This window comes from Bombus huntii, chromosome 13, assembly GCF_024542735.1.
Source record: "Bombus huntii isolate Logan2020A chromosome 13, iyBomHunt1.1, whole genome shotgun sequence".
NCBI classification, from domain to species: Eukaryota; Metazoa; Arthropoda; class Insecta; order Hymenoptera; family Apidae; genus Bombus; species Bombus huntii.
Window position 1 is genome coordinate 3711063 of NC_066250.1, and position 15257 is coordinate 3726319.

The 15257-nt window shown below is 44.9% G+C and overlaps 1 protein-coding gene across 1 annotated transcript in view; it reads left to right on the forward strand.

The window, feature by feature from the left end:
- The first annotated feature begins 105 nt into the window (after positions 1-105).
- LOC126872706 (uncharacterized) overlaps positions 106-15257 on the forward strand; it is a 29229-nt gene continuing 14077 nt past the window's right edge. The window contains exon 1 of the mRNA XM_050632815.1: positions 106-3740. Coding sequence (XP_050488772.1) covers positions 3365-3740 — 376 coding nt within the window. The 5' untranslated portion in view covers positions 106-3364. The remainder of the gene's footprint in view (positions 3741-15257) is intronic.

The following is a 15257-nucleotide window of genomic DNA, read 5'->3' on the forward strand; positions in this document are numbered from 1 at the left end:
GATATTTTACACTAACGAAATTTTTACATTAGTTTCGTCGAAGCGTTAAAACTCCTTTTCACCGTTGAAACGAAAACATATATAGATATACAGTTTGCGCAAAATTCATACTTTTATATACCGATAAAGAAGCGAAATTTTTCGAAGACAAATATCTTCTTCTTGGAAACGTTGCAACGAGTACTCTACTTTTGATATTTCCTACGTCTTTGCATTTCTGCTTATTTTTCTGCATTTTCGCCTTCTCGAACTTGTCGCGTACTGGCAGCGTAGCAGCAGATTGGAAACAAAGTAAAACCCAATATCTTCGTGATAATCCTTTTAAACACGTAACAAGAACAACGACTCATAATTCGAATAATCCGTAGCCGAACTAATTTCGCGAGTATTTAACCGTCAAAGTGGTCGTTCGTTATGATAAACGTTACGATCGGAGCAGTTAGGGTAAACGAGCCCAACAAGTGAATTTTAAAACGCGTTCGGTGTACGCGCGAGTACCTTCGAGATCCCTAAATTAATGCCCGAAGATCCTAAGGGCGGCCTAAGAGTAAAGTCGGTAAAGATACGACACGAACGAACGAAGAGTTGCGAAAGTTTTCCGGCTTGATAGAAGCGATTAAACAGAACCATAAGGTAACAGCGCGGCTCGTTAGGAAGGGCTTGCCTCTAAGTGATCTCGTATAACACGGGATTTTATGGAGAGTGCATCGGGGTCTCTTTGCATGCATTTCGTGGAAGGCTGAGTGCCTCCACTATCGAAATGACGATTATCGTCCATCTTGTCGAGATGTGGCTGTGCGCTGTTTCTGCCGGTAGCCCGATACACATTTCTCTTCAGGTACTCTCGAATTTCCTTCCAAGATTTACACCACTCCGAAACCGTTCTTCGTACACCGGGATCCATCAAAGATTCATCGACACGAGTGGCTCTCCGCTAGATTCATTAGAAAATCGCGATTTTCATAGCAACGCTGCCATACACGGCCTTCGCCTATCAATATGTTATGATACGAGGGACGCTTTGTAATTTTGATCGGAATCAGTGGAACCATAAACAGGTATACGTGATTAACACAGGCTAGTCTTGAGATGGTTCCAGGCCAGCCTGATTGAGTCTGTAATATTAAACGCAATTCAACTTGCCAGACTAGCTGGCTAACGATGAGCATATCGAAGTAAATAGGCCACCGAAGGTCGAAACTCGAACAGTTTTGGGAATCTCGGTGGCACGGGGTCGACCGATAATTAATTAAGGATGAATATAAGATCGATCTTATCATACACGTAACTTGCTCAACTTTGAAGATGTCGTTAATCTGCAGTGGCAGGCCTTGGTTACCTGTCACGACTTCATCGAAGGGATCAATGTCTGTCGTTTCGACGTAAGTCTCGCTTTCCTCGGACTAATTTACTCGATCGAACTTTATTGCCGTCGATTTATGCCGAACGGAGATGTATCCTGTTCGGGGATATCGGCCTCGAAATTTGTTTGCCTTGTTTTATGGCGGGGCCAGGTTGCATCAACTGTCTTATTGGATTCTGACACGACGCCAGTGACACACGCGTAGACCAGACGAAACGCGTTGCGTCTTCCGTAGACGCGTCATCCGGCGCACACGTAGCACGAAAATTTATACGCTGGATTTGCAGGAAGAGGAAGGATAAGGTCGGAACAGCAAGAGAAAGACTAAAGTCGGAGCAGAAAGAGAAAAAATAAAGCCGAAACGAGCACGTGGAGCAGAGTGTATGATTTCGGAATGATTCCAATTTCACGGAAACCTTGAATTGCCGAATCTGAGGACGTAGGACAGTTGGAGAGAGAACCGTAAGTTGTTACGTCGGCCTCTTAGGAGTACGTCCCGTGTCTTTTCCAGGGAAAAGACAATCGTGGGGGCGGTGTAAGAGCTGTACGATGTAAAAGAAAGGCAAGGTAAGACGAGGAGGTGGAGGTGGAGATGTGCAGGACGAATAGCAAGCAGTGTCTCGTGGGAGTGTGCACCAGGTGCCGGGTTAACCCCTGCGGCTTAGATGTCTTTAGGCGGCGCGTTACCCTGTCGTTTCGTAACCAGAAGGTGGTAACCAATCGGTTTCGTAAGGGAAGAAGTAGACAAAGAGCGGGCGACGAGAAAACAAGCTGGATGTTGTCTAGACGCGTGAGAGTACGTTTTCTACGTGACCAGGAAAGCCATTCTTCTTTCAAACATCTATACGTAAGATGATCGTGCGGTTTACGGGCTAATGGAAGCTTGTAAATTTCTAATCTTCTCGACGATAAAAACAGGGCATGTCACGTATGTATTTCAAAGTTAAATCGCAGTCCAAAATGATTTATTTAGTTTAGACCAACGTGTTTAACGAGAAATTTCGAGACACGAGAACGATAATACAACTTTGCTGGTTTTTTGATCTTAACGTTAGTTTATAATTCGAAAAGAATATCTTAACGTAAAATAACTAACAATTTACAATTACAATCTAACTAATCAACAATTACAATCAAAGATATAGTAGATGAAGTTTTGTAAAAGCTAAAGGTAGAACTGTCAAGATAATTAACAACTTAACGTCTGCGATCTTTTAACGTTGTGGCGAGCAATACTTTTCAGTTTACTAAGAGTACAGAAAATTCAAACGACAAGACAATTTTGACGATATAGAATTAATTGACAAGGAACTGGATTTGGAAATTGTTCTCCTAAAACGTGATAAATGCGACTTATCTTCTTCTCCATCTGTATATCTTCAAATAGATTTTTCTTTTCCTAAAAGACTCTGCTCCAGTTGAACCAATTTTGAGATAAGAACACGTGTTTATAGATTTTGCACAATGTACAGGTCGCACGATTTAACACGCAAGCGGGTTTATCAAGACATCCAATATTCTCGATATACTCGGGATGGTTATCGTTACGCGTTTCGATCTTTCGCGCAATAAAATGAGCTACTTGCAATGAATTCTTCAGCGGAAACGCCATTACCGCGGCCGTTAAACTCTCGCAACATGATCCCGCGTGACCCTTAAAAATGCCGAGTAAAATGACGTCTCTGGACATTAAACGAAACGAATGCAACAAGGGTGAATAGCAAACGGTAACTGGTTGCGCCGACGTGGATGGAATTTTAACCGATTCCCCTAATCGTTTATTATTCGACCGAATTCTTTAAGGTTTACTAAATTTTCTCCATTTACCTTCTCTCTTCGTACGTTTCTTCCTCATCTCTTAATTAACACGTAGCTAGCATTTCAGTGCGAGTGCCATTTTATCTTGTTCCAATTATACATATTATTTGTTATCATTCACGTTACTTTTCGCTTCTAATATAATTCATAAATATTCTTACTGTCTGCTTCGATCGTTCTTCCATGTTTTTTCTAAAATTTGGTAGCATCTCTATATCCTCGTCGAAGGGGGTGGAATTGTGCCGAAGCATTCGAGATGCGTTTAAATCCACCCTCTTCCCAAGACACTTAATAACATGCATATTTCGTAAGATGCAGCGGAGCGGCTTAAGGCAGCGAAGACGAATGAAAAAGAGGAGCACTCGAAAGAGGATGCGGTATTCCGTAGTACAGAAGGGAAGAAACATGCTGGAGGAAAATGTATTTTCGTTTGGGGAAGTTAGGAGGCAAAACTATCCCCCTTCGAAAAGGCGTACTGCAGCGGCGTACTGCGACCGTGCAGCGACGTTTCGCTACAAAAAGGAGAAGGAAAGGCGCATGCATCGAGGCCGTACGATAGGTAAGTAAAATAATAAAATACAAGCAACGTCGGTTGTACCGCGTCGATACGACGGGACCAATGAGAATCTGGGGAAGCCCGTGACGTCGTTGGACGCACGCCCGTTGCTAGGAGGGTCGTAGGTGGAGCTTGCAAGAGCGACGCCCCAGGAGGACAGGTGGAAAACGCAGGTGAAACGCGAGATTTCTACGGGGGCGACGCCGAATTCGTGACGTGTACCGGTGCACCCATTTCGTCTTGCTCGCGCGTGCCTCCGTCTCCCTGTTTTTCCAACCAACCCCCTTTTCTCGTCCCTTTTGTCGTTGCGGTTACCATCCGCCCCTTTCGCCAAGGAGACACCACGGACCCTCACACACACGTGTCTCCACTAAAATCGACGATATTAATCCTTAAATGCACCAGTGTTCCACGCAAATGATCGAACCCTGGCTTTCCGGAGTGCGAATAAGCTGGCGTGAATGACGAACCACCCAGTCTACCGGCAGGGATTCTGCATTGCGGTAACATTTCCAAGAACCTCGTTCAATTTCCTACCTTTTGTAAGAAGCAAGTAGAACGTGAGTCTTTCGGAAATTTATATTTCGTTCCCGTCTTTATCGTATTCGTAACAATCGTGATTACTCGCGAAAGAGAGAGAGAGAGAGAGAGAGAGAGAGAGAGAGAGAGAGAGAAAAGGAATGGAAAAAAGGTACCGTTTTGAAATTTCAAAGGGATTGAAATTAACGAAGACCAGGACGCAGGATTCGTGGTTTAAAAATTCGTGGATATAAAATTCGTTGCTGTCTTTGCGCGTCGAAGACCAAGCAACGTCTTCGAGACCCTTCCGCTGTCCAACGACACAGCGTCTCGAGTATTCCACGTACAAGTCGAGAATATGGAAGCACGTAGATACGTATTTCGCCAAAGAAATACCTTTTGGTCCTCCTACCATATCCTTCTCGAGGCAGCAGAAGGGGCAAGGTTGCAGGAAGACAGAGAGGGAGAAAGGCGATAGAAGAAGTTGGCCGTGGGTTGGAACCAGACAGGTTACCTGCGTGGAAGTAGCCTTCTGCACGTGTATTACGCGCTTGTAAGCGCACACGGACGCGTGTCTGGCACGTATGGGCGTACCTCGAAAGACGCCTGCAAGTTTCATGCCGCGAAACGCCTGGAAGATGGCTGCCGGGTAACAGCCAGCCGCGAATAAACTGGTAAATGCTTTCGTTCGACGCTGCAAGCTACAACGAGAAGCCCGAAGAAATCCATTTTCGATTTGTTTCCCAGCGCTCTTTCCAAGTTGAACGAAATTTCTTCTTCAGCCAGCAATGGCGCCCGGACTGATCTGATCTACCACCCCGTAATGCCTCTTTCGAGGAGAACGGTGTACCCTCTTCTGTATAGAAGGCTTCCACGTCTCGAGAATTCTTAGCGACTTTCTCCGCAGCTTTACTACACCTTCGAGTGCCGAATGTATTTTCTGCTTCTTTCTGGCTCATTTTTTAGTAAAATTCTTCCTTGGAAGAGGAAGGGAATTTGTTCGGTGGTGAAATTTATCTGATGTGAAATTTATCGTCTTTGCAACGATATAACGCAAGATGAATATTTAATGCAACGATTGATTGTTTACCGAGGAGATGTCCGCTTCGATGCGACCCCACACCAAAACGTCGTATTAAAAAGCCCGCGCGATAAGCGGAAGATCAATAAAGCACGTACACGCATTCTTTCGGAATTAAAAATCATAATCTCGTCTATCGAAAATTGAATCTCTCGTGGAGGAACGACAAGGTTCGATAAAAAATTAAGAGGATTCTACGGGGAGCTACGGGGTCAAGATAAACAGATATATGAAACGAAATATAGAAAAATGATAGAAACGCGGGATCGATAGTTTCGAGAAGGAAAACTTATTCGCGTGAATACGTTTATTATTTATTTTGTCCAATAAATTCGAGAAGTTGGACACTTTAATCCGCGGGAACTTCGAAGTGCCTGTCAGTTAGGCTCGCGTACTTATTACTACTTAAGCGTTTTAATGGACAAGTTATTATTCTGATATATTGGCTTTTAAGCCTCGCGGCATCTCCACGGCCGAGAACCGTGATCCCCCACACACCACGAGCAAATTATTTGTCAACCTTCTTTAGCTCACGCTAATTGATTAGCACGAAAACGCACGATCCTCCAGCCATCTAGATATCTGTGGAAACGCTATTACACAGCTTACACGTACCTCTTCCTCGACAATTCTTCTTCGTAATATTAAGATGTTATTTACCAGCGAAACCTCTTTCTTTCGCCATTGTCGTCTTTGGTCCACCCACCTCCCTTTGTCTTTAATTATGGTTACAGCAGTTCCGCGTCCTCACGGACCAATACATCGAACTAATCAAACAGTGTCGCAAAATATACGGATGATGTTTATACGATCGGCTCTAGACATCGAAACGACGAAGAAGGTTCGCGTAAAGAGGTATCGGATCGAGCTTATTTTTCAGATTGCAGATAACTCAAATTTCCTGCCGGGAATATACTGAATATACTCTGTATCTCACGCACGCTTTACGTTATTTTATACGAGTTGGATCTCAATCAACGTCTCAGTCGACACGTGTTATGAAATATTCCTGATACGTACGAATTTTTCGTCTGTTAAAGCTCACAGACATCGTTCGATAATAGTTGAATCTGAAGAAATGTGTGCACAGATTCTTACGAGAGTAGTTACGTCGCGTGAATTTCGTTCTTCAGACGTTGTAATCGTCGAAACACGCATCCGCTGTAATTGGAATTTTAGTCGTTGCCCTGGGTCCTCGATGCTGTTCTTGTTAGACGTTCTCCAGCGGTGTCTCGCCGCGTAAAATCTTCCAAAACCCAGAACGTGAGCGCAGGAGTGACATTTATCCGTGACGTAAGAAAAACGGCACAAAAGCGTAACACAGATAGAACGTTCGCTTAGGATCGTGTGGTTTACCCGGCGACTCTTAACTCGGAAGGAGGACGTATCACACGCGATTTCGTTCTCTTTCAACGATGGCCCTGGCGGAAGGGCGCCGCGGAGGAGAGAATTCAGGGACAGAAAATGGGCTTTGTGCGGCACTCGCAAATGGCGAGAGAGCGAAAAAGAAATAATTTCAAATGGAGCCCGCATGTGATACACGCGTCCGAGTATTCTTCAGTCGACGTGTACACGCGTACAACACACCCCGGACGACCGACGACGCCGCCGCTTTCTGTCCCTCTTTTCAGGGTTCGCCGCGAAGCACCGTTTTGCATTAAATCGCCGCTACGTGTGTAATCGCGAAACCAAGGGCGACAGAAAAAGGGGGAAAGGCTCGTAGGAGTTTTAACGCGTTGCCTCTGCTCGCACTAGACGCCCCACTCTGCCTATCATGGGGGTTCCACGATGGTTTACGAATAAAGACTTCAAAATGCGCGGACAATGCGCCACGACTCAGTCTCTGTGTCTCTCAAAGAAACGCGCGCCAGTTAAGAGGGTGTTTACGTATATTCGTTTCACGAGGACCATCCTCCCACTCTTTCTCGGCTGCACGCGTTTCTTTGGTTTCAGCGCGCGTTTTAGGGTAAAAGGTGTGCGCCAAACCGGTGGTTGGGAGTGGTCGCGCTGCAGGTTTTAATTTTAATTAGCGTGCGGTGGATACGGCCGCGATTAAATCAATAGCGATGTTTGGATGCGATATTGATCATACGGGTGTTGGGAAAATAACGAAGTTATTTCCGCGACTCGCTGCGGTATTGTTCCAAACTCGTTCGCTCTAATCCAACGCGCGGCGACGCCAGTTCCCTATCGCTTTTGAACTGTACGACTAAAAAAATTAATGGAAAGTATTCTTCATTTAAAAAACATATTCCGTCCGTTAAGTGGAGAAAAAGGAGATTAGATTTAGCTTGTCGCTAAAGTAGGCTAAGAATTGAACGAAGTTTTCTTCTATTTATGTCGCCTTTCTTCACCAAAATGTCTCAAAGTTCTCCTCGTTCTACTGATTCATTCGTGCTACACGAAACGTATCGAATCATTCTACCAGAAATCTCGATGTTTGAAAGAACTAAAATCATCGATACGAAATTGATCCTCTGGCAACGTTTACTCTCGCGACTATAGAAATTTCCGATTAAGGAACGATCCGATTAACGGGTTAACGATCTATGAATTTCTGTAGGTGAATTTATACGCCAAGCGAGGAATTCGTTTCTTCGAACTGATCTAGAATTTCCAGCGTGTCTGCAAGTACACGAAGTTCAAAGATAAGAATCCAGAGTTCAGATGAACGCGGGTGGCCTTCGAGACGGTGAACGCTGACGCAGGGTACGATGCGGTGGTCGCGGCGCCACGACTATTCAAATTCCAAAGCGAAAAATGTCTAGCGTGGCCCCGTGGCGTAGAAGTCGTCTTTTCGTAATGCCTGGTCTGATATGCATCTACGTGCCTGCCAAGGGCAGAGCCTCCCCGGCTTATTAATATTAAACAGCGCCACTTTCCCGAAGACGGCTGTGCTATTGTCGATCGACTCTCGCCGCGTTTAACGCGAGTCCAGGGGACTTAACTTACCCGGTACACGGAGGACACTTTTAAATAGCGGAACAAGCAATCCACGAGTGAAGGGATTGTTCCCCGATCCCGATGGATACTTCATCCCCTTCTTGCATACGGTCGAATCGGCCCCTCGTCGTTCCCTCGTTGGCTACGAAATTTTTATCGGCGCGAGGCAGCGGCATCAAAGAGCTCCAATGCGGAGCAAGTGTTTCTTTGCTAGACGGGGTTCCTCGTTAAAGCGTTCGGCTCGCAGCCACCGCGAAACGTATCGTCCATTTTGTCGAACCCGTTCCCCGGGAAACGAGCATTTTGTTTGTCGATTAAAAAGAAAGTATTCCGAGGGGAAACGTTCTTAGGGAACAAACAGAGTGTCCATATAGATTATCAAAGAATTCCTCCCCTAATTCACCCGCTCCGTTATTACTCGGTTATTAACCGCGTACATAGAAAACCATCTAGTCGCTCCGTGTAATATCAATTGGGGCCGAGTGCATTAAGAAACATTTTTCTAACCGGTTACCAACGATTGATCGCGGCAATTATCGGCGAGGCGGACTTATTGGCACAATTTCTTTTATCTTTCCGATCCCAGGTGCATCCCTTAACCAAGGCGAGCACGCCACCGTGGAAACCAAGAGGGAAGGAGGGTGCGGGCGACAAAACGATCGAAACAAAAGGGTAAGAGGGGGGTAAGAAAAGAGATGCAGAACCGGAGAAACGTTTCTCGGGAAAGATAGAGAAAGAGAGGAGGATTGGAGGCACGGGGAATGGAGAAACACGGAGAAGGCGAGCGAGAGAGAAGGAACAATGAACGAGGGAGTTATCTGTAATGGAATAAGTTGGCAACAATGGCGCATTGTTTGCCGGGACGTTCGCATCGTCGCTGTTGACGGACATTATCGCCGGACGTTGCGTTTCCGGCACACAGGAACGTCCTCGTCCCGTCAGAAGACGTGTCAGCCGACGTGATTCGCGGCGGAATGTATGCCACGCGAGCTACTCCGCTGGCAGAAAGCCATCCATTCAAATTCGCGACCGCCTATCGAACTATTGCGGGCCGCGAATAGAAACGCGGCCGCAGTCGTCGGCAACCGCATTTTGCCACCGACACCTAGCTGTCGTTCGAAAGTTATCCAAGCCGCGGGCTGCCTTGATCCTACAATAATAATCCCTCTCTCCCTCTGGTATAAAACCCGGTTACACGCTAACGAATTCCGTTTGACCGCCGTTTATGGAATTTTTATTCTTTTAAAGGCGAATTGCACCGGGTGTCTGAAATAGCAGTAGACTACCAGTTAGCCGGTCTCGCTTTAATTTATCGGTTTTGTCGATACGACCACGATTAACCAACAGAGATATCATCGATATATCTCATGATCCTTCTTTCGATGCAGGTAGAACTTACGTATTTTTTAAAACGAGTCTGTAAATATATTTCGTCGTTGATCTAGTTACTCTCGATGGTTTCTGGTATTCCTTCAAGTTGTTGAAAATGTTATTGTATTCCCTGACGTAAGAGAAGAATGATGATTGCAACGCGGAATCTGCCACATGTCATAAACAAGCTTATCGATATCAAACAAAAGAATATTCCTAAAAATTCGTAATCGTCGTATAACGGTAAAAACGTGAATCAAGTACGTGTGTGAAATACGTCTCACATATTACAAAATACTCTGTATAATTATATTCGTGTTTCTGAGATCGAGGGAAAATTACGTACCAACAACACGAGGATTCGAAATCGTTCACGAGTAACAACCAGATAGGGGAACGCGGTTCGTGCGTTGAAGGTTCATCCTTTAACGCGGTAATACCACAAACAGACAGCCCGCGGATTAAGACAGCAACCCCTTTTGCCTTGCAATCTTTACTTACCAGTCAGCCTCCTGTGTTTACGACGTGGCGGCTAAAACCCCTTTAAAGACCGCTCGAGCCAATCGCGGGATTTGCTTCGGTCTTACCTGCGCTTACAAACTGCTTCGAGCAACGCGCGTACACGACAAGTCACGATTTCCAAGATCCCCCTTTTCCGCTCCATGCTTTCCATTCATCTCTCTGGCCAATTTTTACTCCCGGATTAAATACTCGCTGAACCGTCGCGTGTCTTTACTTTCTCCGGCGTTGTACTCTCGCGTAATCATTTATTTATTCCATGAAAACGGAAGGACACACACGCGACGAAGCTGGACGGGATCGCTGATAAGGGAAACAAAAGCCGCTACCAGGAGCCTCGTGAAATTATCTTAAAGACCCAACAAATGCATTTTCAGTCGACTGCGCGAGAACACACCGAGATACGCGCGATTCCGCTTCTCGACCTGAATTACAAAACCACCGTCTGCCGCGTGTGTCGCTTACAACTCGCCTTCTTTTCCTTTTCACCTCTTCGCGGATAGGTAGACGCGAATAGTGAAATTACAATCGTGAAACGATCGCGGAACCTGCGCTGGATACGCGATGAATGCATCGTCGGTGAGGTTGCGCTCTTCAGGACATCGCCGTCCAGACGAGACCGACGGGCGAGAGGACGGAGAAGATGTCCGGATGGAACATCTGACTCGACGCGGTGTAGCGGTAGATGCAAAGCGGATTACGAAGAAGTTAAAAGTATTAAAATCACGATGTATTTTAGCTGGGTGTTCGTGACGGTGCGTTCTCGAAAAAAAAAAAAAAAAAAAAAAAAGAAAACGCAGTGCAGAGGGACGAAAGAGAGGAAGACGAGAAATGACAAGGGTGAGACCGGAAGGCGAGGAACGCGAAACACTGGAGTGGTATGAAGCGCAGAGAAAAGGACAGAGACCAAAGAGACCGAAAAAAGATGACTAGGGTCGGAAGGGAGGGAGGGAGGCGAAGGAGCGCGAGAAACAGAGAGAAGAGCGGAGAAGAGGGAGAAGGCGGAAAAGAGAAAGGAAGAGAAAGAGAGTACGGAGTGTATAAGTGCTCCGGCTGCAGAGACGAGAGATGAAAGGCGTAGCGCGCTCGAGGACACAGATACATTTGTCAGGGAGGATACTAAAAAATAATGAAAAAAAGGAAGCAAAGAACCGGGGATGGGGGGGATGAAAGAGGGTGTAGCTTGCAGACCTGCGGAATTTTCCGTTCTCTGGAGAAATCTTTCCGTTCCGTATGCCACGTTACCTTGGAAAATTGATAGCACGCGACCATGATCACCGAGTATTGGTTATCAACAAAGAGATGTTTATTTTTTAACATACGAGCTATATCGCGATTGAAGTTGAAACGAATTCTCGATGCGACACGATCCTCCACGGTTTTCGCCAGAATTTTCAGTCGCGCGCGTATTTTTCTGAATACGGTGAAAAATATTTACTGCAAAAACGTGGATAACGCGCAAGCGTTTACTTCTATAACGTTTAGATACAATTTTCAGTCCATCCGACGGAGGAGAATTAAAGAACAGAGGATTATTCCTCCGGGGGTGCAAAAGGAGAAGAAGGAGGGGAAACCGGAGGGTGGTTGCAGAAGAACGGGGTGGAATTAAGCATCTCGCCTGAAGAGACTTCAAGTCACTTCAGCATCGTTCCCTTCCCTTCACGGGTACGACAAGGATTAAAATCTGCCTGCTATAGCGTCCCTCCCACCCTCGCCCTTCCAATATTAAACGGATGTTTCGATACGTCGGTGTCGATCGGTCGGTTCTTTTAAATTTTTCATCAACGCGAAACTTTTCGTCTTCGCAAACGTACGTTCAGCGATACGCGTACTACTTTAATAATACTTTTCTTCGATAACAAGTAACAATTTCAAAGAAAACTAAGATTCGAGTCACGATTAAAAATCTACGTTCACTCGAATGAATAATTGTTAGACGTTCAGCGTTTCAGTAACAAAACAGACGCAAACGTCTTGCGCGATCGAATTAATAATAGGGTGTCACCGACAGCCTTGACAATCCAGGAAACGTCTATATCAGGATGGATGCGAGTGCTGCTGATTACATGCAGTTCGCACACCGCCGTCACAACGTCAAGATAGCGTGATCACGTTACAACAACCCTCGATTGATGCTATCATCCCTAGTTACAAGCGTGGTTAGTCCCGATTAGACGGAAGCATCGATCTTGCGTGTCATCGTAAGCTTTTGATATTGGTGGATGCATTTTCCGTTGGTCGTGGTAACGACGAGAATATAAATTTAATTTCGACGATAGAACAGAAGAAGAATTTCCCCTCTTATCTTGTTCTTGATCGCGTTACATCGTATTTTGGCTGAAGATCGAGGAACCAATATCATTTAGGGTTGCTGCATAAAGTTTGTACATGGAGACACGAGAGGTCATAGTGCGACAGGCGAGTTATGGGGTTGTAGTTCTAGGGTGGATGTGCCATGGGATCACCATAAGGTGGGATATTCCGTGAGGTTGTATCCACGCTGCAGACGCATAGGACGTTCGTTTCCCCGTGGGAATTTCGGGATCACCCGTTATATCCGTGGATACCAGCAGAGCCAACGAACGACTGGAAAATAATTTGCAGTTCTCGCTCTCGTGGGGAAAATGACCAGAGACGAGTAACCTACACACACGTTTCTACGCGTATGTATCCCATCTCTACCTTTTGCTTTCGTTACTACTACTCCTTTATTTCGTTCAGACCGGCATTCCGAAGGCCGGAGATAATTGGAACGAGATTATCGAGTGCTCGCGTCGATCGATCACATCGCGATGTATTAATTATCCATTGGCCGTCTAGCGAATAAATTTTCCAAGGGAACCCATTCTACGCCAATGGCGGCCTTCTAAAAGTTTATTCAATTTTCTGGCCCGCGGTCCTATCGGTCCGAGGAGCCATAAATTTTCGCGAGATGAGAAGACGAAATTGAAACCCCTGGGAGAAGAGAAACGACGGAAAGAAAGAAAGGATCTCAGATATGTCTCGAAGGAATCAAACGAGATTTCTAGGAAGAATTCTATTCTACGAATAGTTCATCGAGTTATCGGTTATAATTTTTCGTCAAATAAAAAACAATTAGATATCTTGGAATTCGCGAGTCTCGCTTGTAAAATTTCACTTGTTTCGTTGCCGAATTTATTACTCTTATGCAACGGTATTTATCAACTTGCTATTAATCAGGGAAGTTAGATTAAGAGGTAACTCGTCGTTCGGATAATAATCCCTCGATGAATATGTATATTACGTATTATATCGTACGCTAGCAATTAGCATATTAGCATATGGCGTTAGTATCGCGTAAGAAGATCAACTTTGATCCGTTCGAGGATCTTCGAAACTTCTGAAAGAAGATGGAGTCACTCTTCGACAACCTCTCGTAAGGAAATCGAATGATATCGAATCACGAATGGTAGGTTTTTGGAAATACAGAAACATACGCCGACTAAACGTTTATAGGCACTTAGGGCAACTTTTGCTCGCGCAACGCTATATGAATAAATGATAAAGCGGTAGGAGGACGAGGGAGAGGGCTGTAGTATAAATTCCAGAAGGTTGTCCTTTCCTGCTTCTCCCAGGGGTGCACCACACCCTCTAACCACCGGTATAAGGGTTATATTTGATAGATACGGCCAGGCTAAGTGCTTATCGTATTTCGTTTAGATGCCGCTATACTTAAACCTACGATCTTTGTGAACACTCCTTAAAAGCAGCCAGTTTGAGGGATACGTTTTGCAGGATCGTCCGACTTGAACTTGTACCAGGCTAACATTTTCACTGAACGAAAATGTATTAGCGACGAGCATCGGTCGTACTAAATAATACAATTTTTTGTTAGCTGAAACGCTGACCAAGAAGCTGGACGATCCTCACAGGGCGGAGTAGAAGGAACGATTTATAAACGTTGTGGATCTGATTAAATCCAGTGATTAAATTACGATTTTCTTTCGCGTTACAAAGAAGCTCTCGCGTCCGTTGGTTTATATATTTACGACGAAATGGACAAAGTTTCGACAGTGGACCAAGAACGACGAGTGTAAATTCTTTCCGTTTCGAGAGAAATAACTGATCCATTAAATACCTCACGAATTAACAACCCTGACATTGATACATGTTATTATCCATTTGGTTAAAAGCCACCTTTCAAAGAACATTACGTAAAAGACTATGTTTCAAATCGATCGAGCTTCGAAGCGTGAAAAGTTGCTCTCCTACATTTTCGTGTCTATTCGTTTACGCAAAACCTATGTAAATTGATTTTTACCAGTTACTACACTTTTTACATTTCTTTACACCATATCCTCGATTGACAATATGTCGGACATATATCTCGATTCGTAAGATATTTTGGTTCTACAGAAAGTTCGCTTATGAAAGATTAGTCTAACAAATTTAATATAATTAATTAAATAATTCACAAAGATCTCTGTCGTAATATCCTGATGATATTCCAAGCTTAATAATAAATATTCTAATACTTATGAACAAAGAACTAAGAACTAGATATTCCCTATCGAACGTTACCAGAAATTACACAATAAAATGCCGGTACGACGCGTGTGACCATGTGGTGGCCGCAAATCTGTGGAGGATTTCGATTTGACGTTGGCGGCGCGAGAACGAAACACACGAGAAGCAGCATAGAACGGAACGAGCTGCGAACGAAGAGACCGGGGATAAAGAAACGAGAGTAGGCTTACCCGGCTGTTCGAGATCGAAGTCGCCTTATAGTATGCCTTTTCGATGGTCGTACGAACGCCTTAAGGGATAAGGCCTCTCTTCCTTCGCCTCTTCTTTCATTCGCGCTTTCCTTCGTTTCGAAAGAAGAGCTCCGCGAAGGGCTGCATAAGGTACGTTAGTTTCGAGTCCTCCTTACGGCCCACTGGGGGCTGCATTAAAATGCCTCGAATTGTTTACTGCTCGGCCGCACGAGCACCTCGCTGTAATATCCACTGTAAACTACGCTTGGATAAAACCTTGTGAACACCCCCCATTTTTACTCTTCCTCCTCCTTCTTCATCTTCTTCTTTTCCTTTCCCTTCTTTTTCTTCTATTACGCTATCCCCTCT